Here is a 22,649-nt window from a genome sequence, read left to right as displayed (position 1 = left end):
CTGTGTCACAACCCTGAGGGGGTGAACACACGCCAGACAGTGTACCTGGGACAGGGCATCCATGTTTCTCTGTAACCGGCCTGCCCTGTGTTCCACCGAAAACTTAAAGTTTTGTAAGGACAGAAACCATGGGGTGATCCGGGCATTTCTGTCTTTAGCCTGGCTCATCCACTTGATAGGGAGTGGTTAGTCACCATGCGGAACTTTCTAGTGCCCACTTGATAGGCAGGCACTCTCTCTCCACTATACTGTACCGGGTCTCGGCTGAAGTGAGCTTACGGCTGAGAAAGACAAGGGGATGCTCCTCCCCATTGACTTCCTGAGACAGTACATCACCGAGGCCTACTTCGAAGGTATCAGTCTGTACTATAAACTCCCTTTTGAAGTCAGGCGTCACCAAACCCGGGGACCCGGAGAAAGCAAAGACTTCAAAGCGGAGAAAGCCTCTTCCGCCCGATCATCCAAGTGAACCAGTACTCACTTGTGTCCCTTCAAGAGCCCTGTTAATAGAGTGGCCACCGTAGTAAGGTGGGGATCAAACCTCATTTAATAGCCCACCATTCCCAGGAATGACTTTACTTGCCTAGTGGTGACAGGTCGGGGCCAATTTCTTATCGCCTCTATTTTGTTTACTTGGGGTTTGATGACTCCACGCCCAATGACATACCCCAGGTACTTAGTCTCCACTAACCCTATTACACATTTTTTTTCGGGTTAGCGGTTAGTCCAGCCTTTCGAAGGGAGTCCACTACAGCCTGCCCTTTGGGTAGGTGACTTTCCCAGTCGCTACTGTGGATGACAATATCGTCCAGGTAAGCCGAAGCATACCGACAATGTGGACAAAGCACAATGTCCATAAGTCGCTGAAAAGTGGCGGTGGTGCCATGCAGACCAAATGGTGACACCTTATACTGATACAGCCCCTCAGGTGTGACAAATGCAGTTTTCTCTTTGCCAGCCTCCATTAAGGGCACCTACCAGTACCCTTTCGTAAGGTCCAAAACAGAAAAGTACCGTGCTTGTCCTAACTTCTCGATTAGCTGCCTAGCCAGGAACTTACTGACCACGGTCGGCACCAGAACAAAAACCCAATCACCCGGGTTAAAGATCCGGACCCGAGCCTGCCGATTATAGACCCGACTCTGGGCTTGCTGAGCTGCCTCTATATGCTCCCTAACAAGAGGCAACACTGTCTCTATTCGATCTTGCATCTGGGTAATACTCAATAAAAAATTTATGTGGAGTGGGTTGTTGTTCCCATGCCCCTTTAGCCACATCCAAGAGACCGCGAGGGTGTTTGCCATATTGCAGTTCGAAGGGCGAGAATCCAGTAGAGGCCTGGGGTACCTCTCGCACTGCGAACATGAGGCTTTGGCATTAGAAGAATTTTGATATCTCTGACTTTTAGTCTAACCAGACTGTCTATTACTCTGTACTTTCTCTAGCGCCGTTCTATGGAAACAGTAGGTTTAAAGGGAACTTTTAAGATTCTGTAAATGCGCCCTCTCAAGTGCCCAGAGCGGCATCTCAATCGTCCGAGCCCCAGACAGCACCTCCTCAACGGCTCATAACCCCGCCCTCCGTGTGCCTCTGCCCGCCCGTTTACTCTCCTCCTCTCTCCTTTTCCACTGCGGCTGCGTGGTCAAATTCGTAGCGCAGTGGAAAAGGAGAGAGGAGGAGAGTAAACGGGCGGGCAGAGGCACACGGAGGGCGGGGTTATGAGCCATTGAGGAGGTGCTGCCTGGGGCTCGGACGATTGAGACGCTGCCCTGGGCACTTGAGAGGGCGCATTTACAGAATCTTAAGTTCATTTTTGGCTGAAAGAAAACTCCATTAGATACAACAAAGGTACCGTATATGCCAAATGTAGTGACAGACTCCCTTTAAAGAGCACACCAAATGCTTCAAATAACTTCTTTATTAACTTCAACGTTTCTTCATATAACACTGCCGCCTCCGCAGCAGATAGTCCATGTACATAACACGTGTTGAAAAGATATCACAAAATGGCGGTATGATTAGGATGGTGGTTCAACTGTTTAATCTTGTCATTCAACATAAAATGTTATATATATTTCTCTCTTCAGTATCTGTACTGTCACTTTAAGTTATTTAAGCACTTTATGAGAGGTATATCTGAGGTCTAGTAACTAATAGTTCACTTGCAGTATGTAGTTAGCAGTGACTTTTTGCAGATTGGTTTTGAGTATGATCTGGTATGGTTATATGCAATTTGGATTGCAATATGGAATCTGAAGGCTTGCAATTGTATGCTTGCAATTTGTAGCTTGCATTTAGTATTTGCAATTGTAGGGTTGCAATTGGTGAAACTGTAAGTAAACATACAGTACAGACCAAAAGTTTGGACACACCTTCTCATTCAAAGAGTTTTCTTTATTTTCACGACTATGAAAATTGTAGATTCACACTGAAGGCATCAAAACTATGAATTAACACATGTGGAATTATATACATAACAAACAAGTGTGAAATAACTGAAAATATGTCATATTTTAGGTTCTTTAAAGTAGCCACCTTTTGCTTTGATTACTGCTTTGCACACTCTTGGCATTTTGTGGGGAGGTTTGTGGTAGTTTACTTGGATGACATTCTAATTTACTCTCCTGATCTGAAGACCCATCAGGATCACGTTAGACAGGTTTTGTCGATCCTTCGGGAGAATAAATTATATGCCAAATTGGAGAAATGTGTGTTTTCTGTGCAGGAGCTTCCGTTTCTGGGATATCTGCTTTCTGACTCTGGTTTTCGTATGGACCCCGAAAAGGTCCGGGCGGTTCTGGAATGGGACCGACCGGAGAATCAGAAAGCTTTGATGCGGTTTTTGGGGTTTACTAATTATTATAGAAAATTTATCTTGAACTATTCTACCATTGTAAAACCTCTGACCGATATGACTAAGAAGGGCGTCGACGTCTGGTGGGATGAGGCATTGCAGTCCTTTTCGGTTATTAAGGAATGTTTTGCCTCTGCTCCCATTCTGGTGCAGCCCGATGTGTCTCAGCCATTCGTGGTCGAGGTTGATGCATCAGAAGTGGGGGTTGGAGCAGTGCTGTCGCAGGGTTCATCTCCTGGCAAATGGGTTCCGTGTGCTTTTTTTTTCCAAGAAGCTCTCGGTCGCCGAGAGGAATTATGATGTAGGAGATAGGGAATTGCTGGCCATCAAATTGGCCTTTGAGGAATGGCGTCACTGGTTGGAGGGGGCGTCTCATCCCGTTACGGTATATACTGATCATAAGAATTTAGCTTACCTGCAATCTGCCAAGCGTCTGAATCCTAGACAGGCTAGATGGTCACTGTTCTTTACCAGGTTCAATTTTGTGGTTACTTTTCACCCGGGGGTTAAAAATGTCAAGGCAGATGCGTTGTCTCGCAGTTTTCCTGGGGGATGTGATTCAGAGGATCCTGCTCTGATTTTGGCTGATGGGGTGGTGGTCTCTGCTCTGTACCCCGAATTGGAGTTGGAGGTGTTGGGAGCCCAGGAGGGGGCTTCTGGTTCTTGTCCCCCAGGGAGGTTGTTTGTTCCTGATGGACTGCGATACAAGGTATTCAAGGAACATCACGATACTGTCCTTGCTGGACATCCTGGTGGTAAGTCCACCTTTGATCTTGTGTCCCGGAGGTTCTGGTGGCCCGGGTTACGGAAGAGTGTTGACCATTACGTAGCAGCTTGTGAAACCTGTGCACGGTCAAAGGTTGCTCACACTCAACCTTCTGGTTCACTTCTTCCTTTGTCTATTCCGTCACGTCCTTGGACGCACTTGTCTATGGACTTTATTACGGATTTGCCGAGTAAAACAGTAATTTTGGTGGTTGTTGACCGTTTTAGTAAAATGGCTCACTTTGTATCGTTAGCTAGTCTGCCCAATGCCAAGACTCTTGCTCAGATTTTTGTGGATAATATCGTGAAATTACATGGCATTCCCTCAGATGTGGTTTCTGATAGGGGCACGCAGTTTGTCTCCAGGTTTTGGAGGGCGTTCTGCTCTCTGCTTGGCATTCAACTTTCGTTCTCTTCTGCTTTTCATCCGCAGTCGAATGGGCAGACAGAGCGTACTAATCAAAACCTGGAGACCTACTTGAGGTGCTTTGTGGCTGAGAATAAGGAGGAATGGTCCTCATTCTTATCCCTAGCAGAGTTTGCTTTGAATAACCGTAGGCAGGAGTTCACGGGTAAGTCGCCATTTTTTGACGCATATGGTTTTCATCCTCAGTTTGGTACCTTTTCTGGGACTAGTTCCTCTGGGATGCCAAAGAAGGAGAGATTTTCTTCTGCCTTGTCTTCTATCTGGCGGAGGATCCAAGTGAATTTGGAGAAGATGGGTGAGAGGTATAAGCGAATGGCTGACAAGAGACGTATGACCGGTCCGGACCTGTGTGTGGGTGATTTGGTGTGGTTATCTACTAAAAATATTAAACTGAGAGTACCATCTTGGAAACTGGGTCGAAGATTTATTGGACCTTACAAAATATCTGCGGTGGTCAATCCAGTAGCGTTTCGTCTGGATCTTCCGCAGACTTGGAGTATCCTTGATGTGTTCCACAGGTCTTTACTGAAGAAATATGTGAAACCGGTGGAACCATCGCCATTGCCTATTCCCCCTGTTCTGGTTGATGGAAATTTAGAGTTCGAGATCTCTAGGGTTCTCGACTCAAGAGTTCTTCGGGATTCCCTTCAGTACCTGGTACACTGGAGGGGATACGGCCCTGAGGAGAGGATGTGGGTTCCGGCTGTGGATGTTAAGGCCAGCCGACTGGTGAGGGCTTTTCACAGATCCCACCCGGATAAAGTTGGGCCGGGGTGTCCGGAGGTCACCTGTAGAAGGGGGGTACTGTCATGCCCTGCTCATGTTATGTGCGGAGGTCTGCCAGGTGAGCAGCACGTGTGTAGCCTTTTGTTTTTATTTTGGAGTTGAGCTGTATCTGCCTCCCTTCAGGTGCACTGGGTGGGGTCGTTGGTATGAGTTTAAATTACGCCCACTCCCAGTGTCCTGTGTGGGTTATAGCTTCTGTCTTGCTCAGTGGAAGGAAGGATTTTCTGTTCCTGCTCAGTAACAAGATAAGTTGGTTTTGTTTTTCTTGTGGTTGTCTGTCTAGGCTGTTAGAGAGACGCCTGCCCCCTCCAGGTCCTGAGGGAGCAGGCTGCCTCTTTCCCCCTTTCACCATCTTAGGGATTTTAGGGAATCTTCAGCCTAGGCACGGGGACACGTTCATTCCCACCTTCAGGGTCTGAACGTGGGCATAGAAGTTTAGGGAGAGCTGGTAGGGATTTGTCAGGAGGTGACCTTTATCCCCAGGTTCTTGCCTAGACACTTGTTTGGTGGTATTCTGTGTATCTTGTATCCTGTCCAGCATAACAGACACTGGTTAGATTTGCAAAAAATGGCCTGGTCCTTAAGGCGAAATATGGCTGTGTCCTTAAGGAGTTAAAGGGCTGGAGTCGAAGAGTGGTTATTTAAGTAATATATATATATTTTTTTTTGTGGGGTTTTTAAGTGTGGTGTTTATAATGGAGGCATCTGACGGACACCTGCATTACTATCACTAGGTGTTAGTGTCGGCCAGCGGTGTTTTTCTACCCTTGGGCTGACATTAACACCCCAACCCCCATTTCTATCTCTAGAGAGACAGACCCAGATAAATGTAACTCTATTGGTACAGCACTAACTCCATCCAATCTTTATCTGCACAATCCGACCCAATCCCATTTATTCCCCCTTATGGTGTGTTCACATGTCGGACTTTGATGCTGTCAAAATCTGATGCAGAAACCACTGCGGTTATTCACTTTGAAGGCCGCGGACCCACTCGTGGTTTAGCTCCACTGAATTGAGCTAAACCTCAAGCGGACACCTGTCACTGCTTTAAGCGGCATCCATCTGGACACAGTGCCAAGTGGGAAACCCCCATCTTTGCCCAGTCACAACCTTAAACTGCTGGTCATGAAATGCAGTGCTTCTATTAAAAACAATGTGAGGCAGACACCATGCGGCGGCTGCTGTTGGAGTGTTGATTCTGCGTCTGCACCAAAATTCAGCTATTGTGACGGTCACATACACTACACACAGGGGGGAGGATAGTGACCACTGCGCTCCACCCTCACCCCTGGCCCTGCCTACTGGCCTCGTAAGTCCTAATGACAGGGGACAACTAGACGGCAGTCCCTAACTTAGTTCTGGGAAGACAGACAAGACAAATAACGGAACGTGAACGGACCGGGTCAATACCTAGAGAGCTACGCAGTACTAAGGAATGAGCAGAGAATAGTCAGGAAAAGCCGAGGTCAAATACCAGGAGAGAAACAAAGTACAACAGGAGTCCGCAAAGAATCGTCAGGTGGAAGCCGGGGTCAGGATACCAGGAGAGATGCGCAGTACAGGAGGAGCAGGCAAAGGATCGTCAGGGAACAGGATCAGGTGAGTATTCAGTAGTCCAACAAATAGCCAGGAACCTAGAATTAACAGGCAACCTGCGGCCAGCACGCAGCCTGTATTTATAGTGGGGTCTGAGGGTCATGTGACGTGGCCAGCGTCACATGACCGACAGACAGACAAGTTGAGCACCGAGTGATCAGTTCGGCGCTCAAGGCAGACCTAGGAGCAGGGAGCCTCCCAGCTAGCAAAGCCACCCTGGGAATGAGGCCAAACACAGATCCTCGCTGCCGAAGCTAAGCAGCAGGTCTGCGGCTGATAGGAGACTGAGTGCGCCTTTGGCGCCCCGTGACAGTACCCCCCCTTTTACGAGGGGCCACCGAATCCAAGACTTTAGGCGATGGCCTTTCATGGTGTTCTAAATTACATTTTGGAACAAGTCTAGGAGCATGAACCTCCATGGCGGGTACCCAAGATCTCTCTTCGGGTCCATACCCCTTCCAGTGAATCAGGCACTGTAAGGAATTACGCACTCTCCTGACATCCACTATCTTAGACACCACATACTCGACAGCCTCACTAACAAGAACCTCCGGAGGCGAGGTTTTCAATGGTATAAAAGGTTCAAAATACTTTTTAAGTAGAGATTTATGAAATACATTATGAATGTGGAATGACTCGGGCAGCTCCAACTTAAACGATACCAGATTAATCACCTCCGTGAACTTATACGGTCCAATAAAACGAGGAGCAAATTTTCTAGAAGCTACCTTGAGAGATAGATTCTTGGAGGACAACCATACTTTATCCCCAACCTGAAAGTTCACTCCCTTGGAACGTCTCCTATCGGCCGGAGTTTTTGAGAACTTTGAGCCTTTTCTAGGTTCGATTGAACCCGGGTCCAAACTGTGCACAGTTCGGAGGAGAGTTTATCCGCTTCAGGGTTAGAGGAGCAGACTGACGACCCAGAATGAAAACGGGGATGAAAATCATGGTTACAAAAGAAAGGGGAGACCCCAGCAGAAGAATTAACACGGTTATTCAAAGCAAATTCAGCCAACGGAAGGTATTTAACCCATAATTGCTGGTCATCAGCAACATACGACCTCAGGAATTGTTCCACAGACTGATTAATGCGTTCAGTCTGCCCATTACTCTCAGGGTGGTAGGCTGAGGACAGAAAGCCCTCCAAAATTTGGACACAAACTGCACACCCCTGTCAGATACAATATTTTCCGGGATACCATGTAACCGTACAATTTCTTTCACAAAAATAGACGCCAGGGTCTTGGCATTCGGGAGTTTAGACAGGGGAATGAAATGAACCATCTTGCTAAACCTATTGACCACTACCCAAACCACAGTCTTACCCTCCACTGGCGGCAGGTCAGTAATAAAGTCCATCGAGATATGGGACCAGGGTCTACTGGGAATGAGTAGGGGTCGTAGGTTACCAGCAGGGCGAGTCCTAGGTGTCTTAGACCTAGCACAAACCTCACAGGCTGACACGTAGGACTTGACATTCCTAAATAGAGTGGGCCACCAATAAGATCTAGAAACCAGCTCTCTAGTGCCCTCAAAACTAGTGATGAGCGACAAGGGCAATATTCGAATTCGCGATATTTCGCAAATATTTGGGCATATATTTGCCATATATTTGAGAATTCGCGAATTCATGATCTAAACATTATTTTCTTGATTGCGAAAATTCGCATGAACTGGTATTTAAAAAAAACTCAAATATTCGCGATTACGAATATATTTTGTGATATTCTAAATATTCTCGAATTTTCGAAGTGCAGGTATTCGCGATTAAAATTCGCAATTCGAATATTTGTGATCAACACTACTGAAAACCAGATGTCCACAAAAGGCAGAATCATGACACTCACCCAAAAGCTGGAGACGAAATTGTATCTGGACAAACAACTTATCTGTTGGGGTGGTTGCCTGTGCCAGATGTTGTTCAGCCTTAATGAGAGCCGAGATATCTTGGGTTAAGGCTGCTACGAAGATATTTGCTGGTAGGATGGATTCAGGCGGTGCCTCTGTAGGCTGAAAAGCATGGAAGCTCCGAGATAATCAGCCTTCACGTTTTTACTTCCAGGCCTGAAAGTAATGGAGAATTCAAAACTAGTAAAAAACAGTGCCCATCTAGCCTGATGGAGATTCAACCTCTTAGCAGATTCGAGAAACATAAGGTTCTTATGGTCAGTGACAACAGTTACACAATGCCTTGCCCCCTCCAGAAAATGCCTCCACTCCTCAAATGTCACTTAATGGCCAGCAAGTCCCGATTCCCTATGTCGTAGTTTCTCTTGGTGGAAGAAAATTTTCTGGAAAAGAATGCACACGGCCTCAGGTTAGTTAGACTAGCAGGACCTTGTGAAAGGACTGCTCCTGCGCCGTCCTCAGACGCATCCACCTCCACAATAAAAGGTCTCTCCTGATCTGGCTGGATCAGAATGGGAGCGCTACTGAATGCCTTTTTTAGTGTTTCAAACGAAGTAATGGCCTCAGTAGACCAGTTCTCCAAATCCACCCCTTTCTTAGTAAGGTCGGTCAACGGTTTAGCAATTACTGAAAAATTCTTAATAAATTTACGGTAGTAATTGGCAAAACCTAAGAACCGTTGTAGATAATATAGTAAGGCAGCTCTCACCTGCGTTGATTTCAAACACCCTTTGTGCATGGATGCCACACCTGGATCCGGTAAAGTCCAGAAGATTAGAAAAAAAATATATAAAAAAAAGTATCCAGCTCAATTCAGGTGAAATTATAGTTGACCTTTATTCCAGCGTTAAAATCCGTAATAAGTTATTTTACGGATGAAGGCCTTACCCATTCCTTAATAGCTAGTACCTTACCAGGATCCATCTTGAAGGCGTGAGGGGTCAGGACATGCCCTAGAAACAGTATCTCCTGTACACCAAAGACACATTTCTCTTGTTTAGCGGACAACTGATTCTCCCTCAACACCTCTAATACTTGTCTAACATGAGACACATGAGATTTGAAATCAGGAGAAAATATCAAAATGTCGTCAAGATAGACAATGACAAATTTACCTAAAAACTCTCTAAGAATATCATTCATAAAGTTTTGGAACACAGCTGGGGCATTGCTGAGTCCAAAAGGCATAACCTGATATTCATAGTGCCCTGCCTGAGTATTGAACGCCGTCTTCCATTCGTCTCCCTCCTTGATTCGGATTAGATTATATGCCCCTTTCAGGTTAATCTTAGAAAACCACGTTGCCCCCAGAACCTGGTTAAATAAATCCGGAATCAATGGGAGAGAGTATCTATCTATTCTGGATAGTGATCTTATTCAATTTCCGGTAATCGATACAAGGCCTAAGACCACCATCCTTCTTCTTAACAAAGAAAAACCCCGCTCCCATAGGAGAGACAGAAGGTCTAATGTGCCCCTTACCGAGGCTTTCCTTAATATAATGCTCCATGGCCTTGCGTTCGGGCTTAGAGAGATTATAAATACGCCCCTTAGGAAACCTGGCACCTTCTACTAACTCTATGGTGCAATCATAAGGTCTATGGGGTGGTAGAACCTCCGGGGTAGGTGATGAGAACACATCAGAATATTCCCTAATGACCGTGGGTAATATATCAGATTCTACTGAGAGCCCAGCTTGTACCACAGACAAGCACGAGTCACACTTAGGTCCCCATTTCACCAACTCCCCCCTGGACCAATTAATAGTGGGGTTGTGTAATCGGAGCCAAAGCAACCCTAGTACCACCTCGACCGGTAAGTTCTCCAGGACTAAGAGGGAACATTTCTCAGAGTGGCACACCCCCACGATTAAAGAAATCTCTGAGGTACATGACCTCACCATACCACTTACCAGGGGAATGGCGTCAATAGCCATGACATGGATAGGTGTAGGAAGAGAAAAAATTGGAATACCCAGTCTAATGGCGTACTCAGTCAATAAAGCTGGCCGCTGAACCAGAGTCAATAAAGGCCTTACCCGGCCATTTATTAACCCCCAGAGATATTGTTATATGTACCAAAAGCTTACATTTCGTAATATCAGGGTGTACCTGGTCTTTAGGTTGCCTTGGGAGACTTAACAGAGAGGGCCTTCTTAGGACACAGGTTGATCCAATGGTCAGGATCTCCGCAGTAAAAACACACTCCACGTCTGCAGCGCAGATTCCCTTGAGTCATGCCGACCTGCATAGGTTCTTCGGTAGAGACCTCAGCATTGTTTCTAGGATAGACCTCAGGCTGGACCACCACCTGAGGAGAGAACTGTCATTCCTGTCGTCTCTCTCTAACCCATCGGTCAAGTCGGACTACAAGGGTCATCATCTCCTCTAGAGTCTCTGGAAGCGGATAACTCACTAGAAGATCCTTTAAGTTATCAGACAGACCTGACCTGAACTGACTCTTAAGTGCTGGTTCATTCCATCCTGAGAGAACACACCACCTTCTGAATTGGGTGCAATACTCCTCCGCAAGTAGATCGCCCTGAACCAGAACCTTTAGAGCAGTCTCGGCTACCAGTGTCCTGTCTGGTTCATCATACAGGGTACCCAGGGCCTGAAAAAAACCTCCACTGATGTTAAACAACTTGCGACAGCAGGTAAAGAAAATGCCCAGTACTGGGGATCACCCTGTAACCGGGAAATGACAATGCCCATGCGTTGACTCTCGGGCCCAGAGGATAAGGGGGCGCAAACGGAAAAAAGTTTACAATTTTCTTTAAAGGAAATAAACTTCTTCCGATCTCCAGAAAAGGGCTCAGGAAGCTTAATCTGGGGCTCTAAATGTAGACTGGAGGCCTGAGGGATGGATGTACCTTGTCCTAGCTCAAAAGAACAGAGTTTGTCCCCTAGCTCCTGCACCATTTGTGTCAGGTTAGAGACATGGTCAGTCAAGGACACCAGAGTATTCATGATACAGTGGTTAGGTTATGGCCTGTTAATCTGTGACGGTCACGTACACTACACACAGGGGGGAGGATAGTGACCACTGCGTTCCACCCTCACCCATGGCTCTGCCTACTTGCCTCGCAAGTCCTAATGACAGGGGACAACTAGACGGCAGTCCCTAACTTAGGATACGTGCTGGGAAGACAGACAAGACAAATAAAGGAACATGAACGGATCGGGTCAATACCTAGAGAGCTACGCAGTACTAAGGAATGAGCAGAGGATAGTCAGGAAAAGCCGAGGTCAAATAGCAGGAGAGAAACAAAGTACAACAGGAGTCCGCAAAGAATCGTCAGATGGAAGGAGAAATGCACAGTACAGGAGGCAAAGGATCGTCAGGGAACAGGATCAGGTGAGTATTCAGTAGTCCAACAAATAGCCTGGAACCTAGAATTAACAGGCAACCTGTGGCCAGCAGGCAGCCTGTATTTATAGTGGGGAGTGAGGGTCATGTACGTGGCCAGCGTCACATGACCGACAGACAGACAAGTCGAGCACCGAGTGATCAGCTCAGCGCCCAAGGCAGACCTAGGAGCAGGGAGCCTCCCAGCTAGCAAAGCCTCCCTGGTCTGCGGTTGATGGGAGACCGAGTGTGCCTTTGGCGCCCCGTGATAGCTAATTCCACAAAGTAGTTTTTCCCCCTTATAAAATGCCCCCTCAGTGCCCTATATAGTAGAATTCCCCCTTACTGTCTTCACACAGTTGTTTTGCCACCTTAGTTCCGCCTTTACAGTAATGCTGGCAATCAGTGTATAGCCTAAAACTGTGCTGTCCCTGAAGTGACCCCCTAACAGTAGTTCTCTCTTATTAACCACCTCAGCCCCCATGGCTTAAACACCCTGAAAGACCAGGCCACTTTTTACACTTCTGACCTACGCTACTTTCACTGTTTATTGCTCGGTCATGCAACTTACCACCCAAATGAATTTTACCTCCTTTTCTTCTCACTAATAGAGCTTTCATTTGGTGGTATTTCATTGCTGCTGATATTTTTACTTTTTTTGTTATTAATCGAAATTTAACGATTTTTTTGCAAAAAAATGACATTTTTCACTTTCAGTTGTAAAATTTTGCAACAAAAACGAGATCCATATATACATTTTGCTCTAAATTTATTGTTCTACATGTCTTTGATAAAAAAAAATGTTTGGGTAAAAAAAAAAAAATGGTTTGGGTAAAAGTTATAGCGTTTACAAACTATGGTACAAAAATGTGAATTTCCGCTTTTTGAAGCAGCTCTGACTTTCTGAGCACCTGTCATGTTTCCTGAGGTTCTACAATGCCCAGACAGTACAAACACCCCACAAATGACCCCATTTCGGAAAGTAGACACCCTAAGGTATTCGCTGATGGGCATAGTGAGTTCATAGAACTTTTTATTTTTTGTCACAAGTTAGCGGAAAATGATGATTTTTTATTTTCTTTTCTTACAAAGTCTCATATTCCACTAACTTGTGACAAAAAATAAAAACTTCCATGAACTCACTATTCCCATCAGCGAATACCTTGGGGTGTCTTCTTTCCAAAATGGGGTCACTTGTGGGGTAGTTATACTGCCCTGGCATTCTAGGGGCCCAAATGTGTGGTAAGGAGTTTGAAATCAAATTCTGTAAAAAATGACCAGTGAAATCCGAAAGGTGCTCTTTGGATATTTCTCTCACCCAGCATGGGTATATGTAAAATGACACCCCAAAACACATTCCCCAACTTCTCCTGAAAACGGAGATACCAGATGTGTGACACTTTTTTTCAGCCTAGGTGGGCAAAGGAGCCCATATTCCAAAGAGCACCTTTCGGATTTCACTGGTCATTTTTTACAGAATTTGATTTCAAACTCCTTACCACACATTTGGGCCCCTAGAATGCCAGGGCAGTATAACTACCCCACAAGTGACCCCATTTTGGAAAGAAGACACCCCAAGGTATTCCGTGAGGGGCATGTCGAGTTTCTAGAATTTTTTATTTTTTGTCACAAGTTAGTGGAAAATGATGATTTTTTATTATCTTTTTTTTCTTACAAAGTCTCATATTCCACTAACTTGTGACAAAAAATAAAAACTTCCATGAACTCACTATGCCCATCAGCGAATACCTTGGGGTGTCTTCTTTCCAAAATGGGGTCACTTGTGGGGTAGTTATACTGCCCTGGCATTCTAGGGGCCCAAATGTGTGGTAAGGAGTTTGAAATCAAATTCTGTAAAAAATGACCAGTGAAATCCGAAAGGTGCTCTTTGGAATATGGGCCCCTTTGCCCACCTAGGCTGCAAAAAAGTGCCACACATGTGGTATCGCCGTACTCAGGAGAAGTTGGGGAATGTGTTTTGGGGTGTCATTTTACATATACCCATGCTGGGTGAGATAAATATCTTGGTCAAATGCCAACTTTGTATAAAAAAATGGGAAAAGTTGTATTTTGCCAAGATATTTCTCTCACCCAGCATGGGTATATGTAAAATGACACCCCAAAACACATTCCCCAACTTCTCCTGAGTACGGAGATATGTGTGACACTTTTTTGCAGCCTAGGTGGGCAAAGGGGCCCATATTCCAAAGAGCACCTCTCGGATTTCACTGGTCATTTTTTACACATTTTGATTTCAAACTTCTTACCACACATTTGGGCCCCTAGAATGCCAGGGCAGTATAACTACCCCACAAGTGACCCCATTTTGGAAAGAAGACACCCCCAGGTATTTCGTGATGGGCATAGTGAGTTCATGGAAGTTTTTATTTTTTGTCACAAGTTAGTGGAATATGAGACTTTGTAAGGAAAAAAATAAATAAAAAATCATCATTTTCCGGTAACTTGTGACAAAAAATATAAAATTCTAGGAACTCGCCATGCCCCTCATGGAATACCTTGGGGTGTCTTCTTTCCAAAATGGGGTCATTTGTGGGGTAGTTATACTGCCCTGGCATTTTCCAGGGGCCCTAATGTGTGGTAAGTAGGTAAATGACCTGTGAAATCCGAAAGGTGCTCTTTGGAATGTGGGCCCCTTTACCCACCTAGGCTGCAAAAAAGTGTCACACATGTGGTATCGCCGTATTCAGGAGAAGTAGGGCAATGTGTTTTGGGGTGTCTTTTTACATATACTCATGCTGGGTGAGAGAAATATCTCGGCAAAAGACAACTTTTCCCATTTTTTTATACAAAGTTGGCATTTGACCAAGATATTTATCTCACCCAGCATGGGTATATGTAAAATGACACCCCAAAACACATTGCCCAACTTCTCCTGAGTACGGCGATACCAGATGTGTGACACTTTTTTGCAGCCTAGATGCGCAAAGGGGCCCACATTCCTTTTATAAGGGCATTTTTAGACATTTGGATCCCAGACTTCTTCTCACGCTTTAGGGCCCCTAGAATGCCAGGGCAGTATAAATACCCCACATGTGACCCCATTTTGGAAAGAAGACACCCCAAGGTATTCAATGAGGGGCATGGCGAGTTCATAGAATATTTTTTTTTTTGGCACAAGTTAGCGGAAATTGATTTTATATATTTTTTTCTCACAAAGTCTCCCTTTCCGCTAAATTGGGACAAAAATTTCAATCTTTTATGGACTCAATATGCCCCTCACGGAATACCTTGGTGTGTCTTCTTTCCGAAATGGGGTCACATGTGGGGTATTTATACTGCCCTGGCATTCTAGGGGCCCTAAAGCGTGAGAAGAAGTCTGGAATATAAATCTCTAAAAAATTTTACGCATTTGGATTCCGTGAGGGGTATGGTGAGTTCATGTGAGATTTTATTTTTTGACACAAGTTAGTGGAATATGAGACTTTGTAAGAAAAAAATAATAATTTCCGCTAACTTGGGCCAAAAAAATGTCTGAATGGAGCCTTACAGGGGGGTGATCAATGACAGGGGGGTGATCAATGACAGGGGGGTGATCAGGGAGTCTATATGGGGTGATCACCCCCCTGTCATTGATCACCCCCCTATAAGGCTCCATTCAGATGTCCGTATGTGTTTTGCGGATCAGATCCGTGGATCCGTAAAAATCATACGGACATCTGAATGCAGCCTTACAGGGGGGGTGATCAATGACAGGGGGGGTGATCAATGACAGGGGGGGTGATCAATGACAGGGGGGTGATCAGGGAGTCTATATGGGGTGATCACCCCCCCTGGAAGGCTCCAGGGAGACGCCTGTATGTGTTTTGCGGATCCGATCCATCTATCAGTGGATCCGTAAAAATCATGCTGACGTCTGAATGGAGCTTTACAGGGGGGTGATCAATGACAGGGGGGTAATCAATGACAGGGGGGTGATCAGGGAGTCTATATGGGGTGATCACCACAGTCATTGATCACGCCCCTGTAAGGCTCCATTCAGACTTCCGTATGCGTTTTGCGGATCCGATCCATCTATCAGTGGATTCGTAAAAATCATGCGGACATCTGAATGGAGCTTTACAGGGGGGTAATCAATGACAGGGGGGTGATCAGGGAGTCTATATGGGGTGATCACCACAGTCATTGATCACGCCCCTGTAAGGCTCCATTCAGACGTCCGTATGCGTTTTGCGGATCCGATCCATCTATCAGTGGATCCGTAAAAATCATGCGGACATCTGAATGGAGCTTTACAGGGGGGTGATCAATGACAGGGGAGTGATCAGGGAGTCTATATGGGGTGATCACCACAGTCATTGATCACGCCCCTGTAAGGCTCCATTCAGACGTCCATATGCGTTTTGCGGATCCGATCCATCTATCAGTGGATCCGTAAAAATCATGCGGACGTCTGAATGGAGCTTTACAGGGGGGTGATCAATGACAGGGGGGTGATCAGGGAGTCTATATGGGGTGATCACCACAGTCATTGATCACGCCCCTGTAAGGCTCCATTCAGACGTCCGTATGCGTTTTGCGGATCCGATCCATCTATCAGTGGATCCGTAAAAATCATGCGGACGTCTGAATGGAGCTTTACAGGGGGGTAATCAATGACAGGGGGGTGATCAGGGAGTCTATATGGGGTGATCACCACAGTCATTGATCACGCCCCTGTAAGGCTCCATTCAGACGTCTGTATGCGTTTTGCGGATCCGATCCATCTATCAGTGAAACGTAAAAATCATGCGGACGTCTGAATAGAGCTTTACAGGGGGGTGATCAATGACAGGGGGGTAATCAATTACAGGGGGGTGATCAGGGAGTCTATATGGGGTGATCAGGGGTGATCAAGGGTGAATAAGGGGTTAATAAGTGACAGGGGGGGGGTGTAATGTAGTGGTGCTTGGTGCAACATATTACTGAGCTACCTGTGTCCTCTGGTGGTCGATCCAAACAAAGGGGACCACCAGAGGACCAGGTAGCAGGTATATTAGACGCTGTTATCAAAACAGCGTCTAATATACCTGTTAGGGGTTAAAAAAATCACATCTCCAGCCTGCCAGCGAACGATCGCCGCTGGCAGGCTGGAGATCCACTCGCTTACCTTCCGATCCTGTGAACGCGCGCGCCTGTGTGCGCACGTTCACAGGAAATCTCGCGTCTCGCGAGATGACGCGTATATGCGTGACTGTGCGCAGCGCTGCCACCTCCGGAACGCGAATCTGCGTTAGGCGGTCCGGAGGTGGTTAATGCTGCTCCTTACAGTTGTGCTGCCCCTGTAGTTTTAAGTTAGTTAGTTAGTTAGTTTAGTTTAATTGGTTAAAAAAATATATTGCCTAGCCTCGCTTCCCTGGTGAACAGAGTACATCATCCCCAGGCCAGTGTGGGTCCTACTGAGCATAGCAGGTGCCATGTCACCAAATGATTACTGCTACTGGGGCACAGGCCTGAAAATGGAGAAGCTGGGAGAAGACCATTTCCTTCTCTGGTGTATCTGATATATAGTCCAGGAGGCTAATAGGGTGCAGAAATGCACAGTACTAGAGTAGGAAGTGCCCATACTGCACCATGAAAAAGGGACTGAGCATGTTCCACAAAGTACTGGGAACTGGAAGGTTCATTGGGAGGATGCTGAGAAGAGATGCCTGCATCATAAATTACACTCCTACAACATTGAAGAGTTCAAGCAAGAAGAGGTGGTTTTCCATGGCTAATACAAAAGATGTAGTTTCTGTCGGGACTAGTTTAGCAAGCCATGATGTGCATGGTTCCTGGCTCAGCATACAAACCCATAGCTAGGTGGAGTATTTAAGTCAGTTAATCATTGCCAGTTGCCTGTGATTGTGTAAAGTGGCTCTTTTTGTGCTTCGAATAGCAACGGAGCGAGGTGCAGACATAGCGTAGTGCGGATTGACTTGGGGGGAAGACTGTAGGCTAGGCTAGGGTTAATGTGGTTGGGAATGGTATTGGAAGGGCTGGTTTAGACTAAAGAAGGGTGGAGTTAGCAAGGTTGGCGGGCTGTATATAAAGTGTAGAGGGAGGGGTTTTGGGCAGTTGCCAGTTGAGAGCGCGTCAGTTTCCCACTCTCCCACCCTGGTAGTGGTTAGGTACTTGATGGCAGCTTATAAAGGGCTGCTTGATATGAGATCCTGGGGAGCAATACAATGGTTAAGAGATGCATGACATGTTAGAGTCTGCATCTCATGTGGTTTGTTAATGCCAAGGATGGGGCTCCTGTTTGGGCTAAAAGGCCTACAGGGGGAGATACTTGTATACTTCAAGCATTTGGTGCCCTGGGGTCGGTGAGTGCGGCCAAGGGTAAGTTTGAAGCATAAGGGGAGACGGTTAAGGAGAATACAGCTTGTTTGGGTTGCCCTCCAGAATCCTTGGTCACGGTGCAGTAGGTGATAACGTTGACAGATGTGTTAAAGTGCCTGTTATTATTACTATTCATGTTATATGGTGTAAGATGTTGCTTATAATGTATGGAATAATAAAATCTGGCCGTCATGGTCATTTTCACCAAAGCAAGTTGGTGTCGGTAGGATTATTTAAGGGGAAGGGGTTAGGTAGTAGGAGCCGGAGGAAATTCTTCCATCCTATTAAGTCATATGCTTTATGTCTGAACTGAAGATCTGCTTGTCAACACTGTGTACCTACCTTGGCTTGTTTTCTTGATTTAACCCCTTGTTTCTTGATATGGCTTCTGATTTTCCTGCTATTCTGACCGTGTCAAGTTTCTGCATTAACCAATCTGCTGTTTAGGCACAATCTGTCTCTCCTGGTTCTACAACTCTTTGCACCCTTTCTGGTCTTTCTAGAATGTCTGCTTCCAGTGAACTTGCACCAATTTTCTGCTACCTTACTCCAGACATAATGTGATTTCTCTCCAGTCCAACTAGCCTTGCAGCAAGTTCTGGGGAAGAAGCTAGTGTTAACCTTAGCTTCCTATTAACAGGAGTGTATAAGGAAGACTTGTGGTCATTTCTAATTTTGCTGACTGAAGTTCTGAACTGTGACCATAGTATTTCCTTACATCATATTTAGTCAGATGAGTTTCTGCTACCACAACTGTATCTGGTCTATTTTTAAACACTCCTATAAGCTTAAGCCTACCTTTTAGCCCCTTAGTATTCCACAATGGCACCTTCAGCCTGTCTGCACAGGGAAGAAAAAGGAAGAAAACCATGCATCTCTTTGCTTGTGGAGAATCCAATCTCACCCCAAAACCAATTAACAGGTCCCTTAGTCAAGTATAGCAAAATAAACCCTCCCCCACCATATCTTATCAACGTTAATTTTTAACTAGCAATTTAACTAGACTAACAAACCAATGTTGTAATAAAGTTCTGCACCTTGTCATTAAATGTCCAGTGTATCATACTGTATCAAACTGGGATCATCAATAATATATAGAAACACAGAAACATAGAATGTGTCGGCAGATAAGAACTATTTGGCCCATCTAGTCTGCCCAATATACTGAGTACTATGGATAGCCCCTGTCCCTATCTTATATGAAGGATGGCCTTATGCCTATCCCATGCATGCTTAAACCCCTTCACTGTATTTGCAGCTACCACTTCTGCAGGAAGGCTATTCCATGCATCCACTACTCTCTCAGTAAAGTAATACTTCCTGATATTACTTTTAAACCTTTGCCCGTCTAAATTAAAACTATGTCCTCTTGTAGAAGTTTTTCTTCTTTTAAATTTTCTCTCCTCTTTTACCTTGTTTATTCCCTTTATGTATTTAGCAGTTTCTATCATATCCCCTCTGTCTCGTCTTTCTTCCAAGCTATACATGTTAAGGTCCTTTAATCTTTCCTGGTAAGTTTTATCCTGCAATCCATGTACTAGTTTGGTAGCTCTTCTCTGAACTCTCTCCAAAGTATCAATATCCTTCTGGAGATATGGTCTCCAGTACTGAGCACAATACTCCAAATGAGGTCTCCCTAGTGCTCTGTAGAGCGGCATGAGCACCTCCCTCTTTCTACTGGTAATGCCTCTCCCTATACACCCAAGCATTCTGCTAGCATTTCCTGCTGCTCTATGACATTGTCTGCCTACCTTTAAGTCTTCTGAAATAATGACCCCTAAATCCCTTTCCTCAGATACTGAGGTTAGGACTGTATCACTGATTTTATATTCTGCTCTTGGGTTTTTACGCCCCAGGTGCATTATCTTGCACTTATCGACATTAAATTTTAGTTGCCAGATTTTTGACCATTCCTCTAGTTTTCCTAAATCCTTTTCCATTCGGTGTATCCCTCCAGGAACATCAACCCTGTTACAAATCTTTGTGTCATCAGCAAAAAGACACACCTTACCATCGAGGCCTTCTGCAATTTCGCTGATAAAGATATTAAACAATATGGGTCCCAGAACAGATCCCTGAGGTACCCCACTGGTAACAAGACCATGGTCTGAATATACTCCATTGACTACAACCCTCTGTTGCCTGTCCCTCAGCCACTGCCTAATCCATTCAACAATATGGGAGTCCAAGCCCAAAGACTGCAATTTATTGATAAGCCTTCTATGTGGGACAGTATCAAAAGCCTTACTAAAGTCTAGATAAGCGATGTCTATTGCACCTCCGCTATCTATTATTTTAGTCATTATAATGGTATGATTAGAGGAAAAGTATTACAGCTTCATTGGCAAACAGGTAATACATGTGTTTAAATGTTCAATCTTCTTCAATTTACAAACTTTAATTATTAGACTATTGGTTGGAATAACTTATCTATTTTTGTAATCTGTTTATTTTTTATGTTTCCTATGTTGTTGTTTTTTTTTTTTTTCGTTTAGAGATTCGATTCGGCTGCATTGCCGAATAAAATAAAATAAATTTGCTTGAAGACTTGTTTCGTCATGCAGTGCATTTCTTTGTAAGCACCGGGCGCAATGACTACTGGCGCAATTGTTCCACCACCTGTCATTCAACCCTCTCAGATGCCAGGTTCATTGCTGATCGTGGCATCTGAGATTATTATTAAGGTCTTACAGGGGTTGATCAGTTAAAAAATAAAATAATAAATTGTACTTGCCTTATCCATTTGAGCACAAAGAGGCCATCGTGGCCATCTTGCTTGAAGATCCAGCACAAAATCTCATACGGCGGGGGATGTCATGGGTCCCCGCGCACAAGATTTTGCACTGGAACTTCAAGCAAGATGGCTGCAGCAGCCTCTTCGCGCTCAAATAGATGAGTTAAGTATGATTTTATTTTTAATGCCATTTCAGAGAAAATAGTTTTGTTACCATGAAGCACGAGGAAATTTGGCTTCCTAGCAAATTGAATATTCCCTGAAATTTGGATTGAAGTCCACTTTGATTACTTTGATTTAGGCCTCTTTCACACAACTGTTTTTTTTTTCCGTTTTGCGGACCGTTTTTTGCGTTCCGTATACGGTATGTATATGGAACCATTCATTTCAATGGTTTTCGCAAAAAAAACGGAATGTACTCAGTATGCATTCCGTTTCCGTATTTCCGTTTTTCCGTTCCGTTGAAAGATAGAACATGTCCTATATTTGGCCGCAAATCACGTTCCGTGGCTCCATTAAAGTCTATGGGTCCGCAAAAAACGGAATGCATACGGAAATGCATCCGTATGTCTTCCGTATCCGTTCCGTTTTTTGCGGAACCATCTATTGAAAATGTTATGCCCAGCCCAATTTTTTCTATGAAATTACTGTATACTGTATTTGCCATACGGAAAAACGGAACGGAAAAACGGAAAGGAAACACAACGGAAACAAAAAACGGAACAACGGATCCGTTTAAAACGGACCGCAAAACACTGAAAAAGCCATACTGTCGTGTGAAAGAAGCCTTACTCAGAACTAGTTTTGTTGTTTTCCATTTGTTCCTCTTCTACTTTTATAACAATTCATCTATGTATTGCATTGAATCTTTTGAATCTGAACCTCTCTCCTATGTTCATTGTGTTCCCCATTAGGCAGTGATACCTGTACTTGTTTCTGCTGACCAGTTGGAAGCAAAACTCAGGTTACTGGAGTCTCGAGTCAATAATGAAGACAGATCCAAAAAGCTATCTGTTCTGGGACCAGAGGAAGTTCTCAGATTCCTTGAGGAGTCAAAGACAAGAGAGCAATTGCTTCCTGGTGGATTGCTTGTTCAAAGTTGGTCTCCTATTGCCGCTCAGAAGTCCAACCTAGATCTTCTACTGAAACGAGAGCTTGTCTGGATTTATTCACATCCTGAGGATTCTAGTGACTCTGCATCTTCTTCCAAGGTCACACCTGGCAGTAATGGCCCCCAAGCCTCTCCAGAAGGGTTTCTTAGCCTTGGTTCTCAACCATATCCAATGCCTTTTGCAGACAGATTATGCTATATAGATATCGACCTGTTTGGAAATGATCCATCTTGTGCTAAGGTCCATGTTCTAGAGCACTTGAAAATCGGAGTAAAAGGATTGCCAGCAGGGAGTGGTATAATATTAGTCCTATATGCAGAGAAGAGTCTCCAGACTGAGCTTGTCCAACTGTGTGAAGGGTTGAATATATACTGTTGTATTATTGAGCAGTTTATTTTTGAAAGCCTGGTCTGATTGAATTCCACTTCCCAGTCTCGGCAAGCTCTTATTTTGCATTTAAAGGGTTTCTACCACCAGAAATACTGTTATGTAGCTGACTGACATTAGCGATGCACCAATGTCAGCACTACATATCAGTATGTTTCTAACGTTAGTCCCTGCAGCCGTTTTTGTTAAAAAAGCACTTTTATAATATGCTAATGAGCCTCTAGGTGCTATGTGGGTGTAAAATCAGCACCTAGAGGCTCTGTCTACTCACGCTTTATCCCGCCCAGGTCCAGTGTTGTGCCTGCCCAGCTCCTCTTGATTGATGTCACGGTCCGCCGCATCGCTGCCGAAATCCCGTGCCTGCGCCGTTCACTTCTGTCTTCGGCGCAGTGAGTGAATGATGCG

General features: G+C 45.0%; 1 protein-coding gene across 1 annotated transcript in view; it reads left to right on the top strand.

The window, feature by feature from the left end:
- LOC120988618 (probable N-acetyltransferase 16) overlaps positions 1-22,271 on the top strand; it is a 50,105-nt gene extending 27,834 nt beyond the window's left edge. The window contains exon 3 of the mRNA XM_040416203.1: positions 21,660-22,271. Within this exon, the coding sequence (XP_040272137.1) occupies positions 21,660-22,271 (612 nt within the window). The remainder of the gene's footprint in view (positions 1-21,659) is intronic.
- The last annotated feature ends 378 nt before the right edge of the window (positions 22,272-22,649 follow it).

The sequence above is a fragment of the Bufo bufo genome, chromosome 1 (assembly GCF_905171765.1).
Source record: "Bufo bufo chromosome 1, aBufBuf1.1, whole genome shotgun sequence".
In the NCBI taxonomy this organism is placed as follows: Eukaryota; Metazoa; Chordata; class Amphibia; order Anura; family Bufonidae; genus Bufo; species Bufo bufo.
Note: the sequence above shows the minus strand (reverse complement) of the source record. Positions and strands in the feature narration are given on the sequence as shown.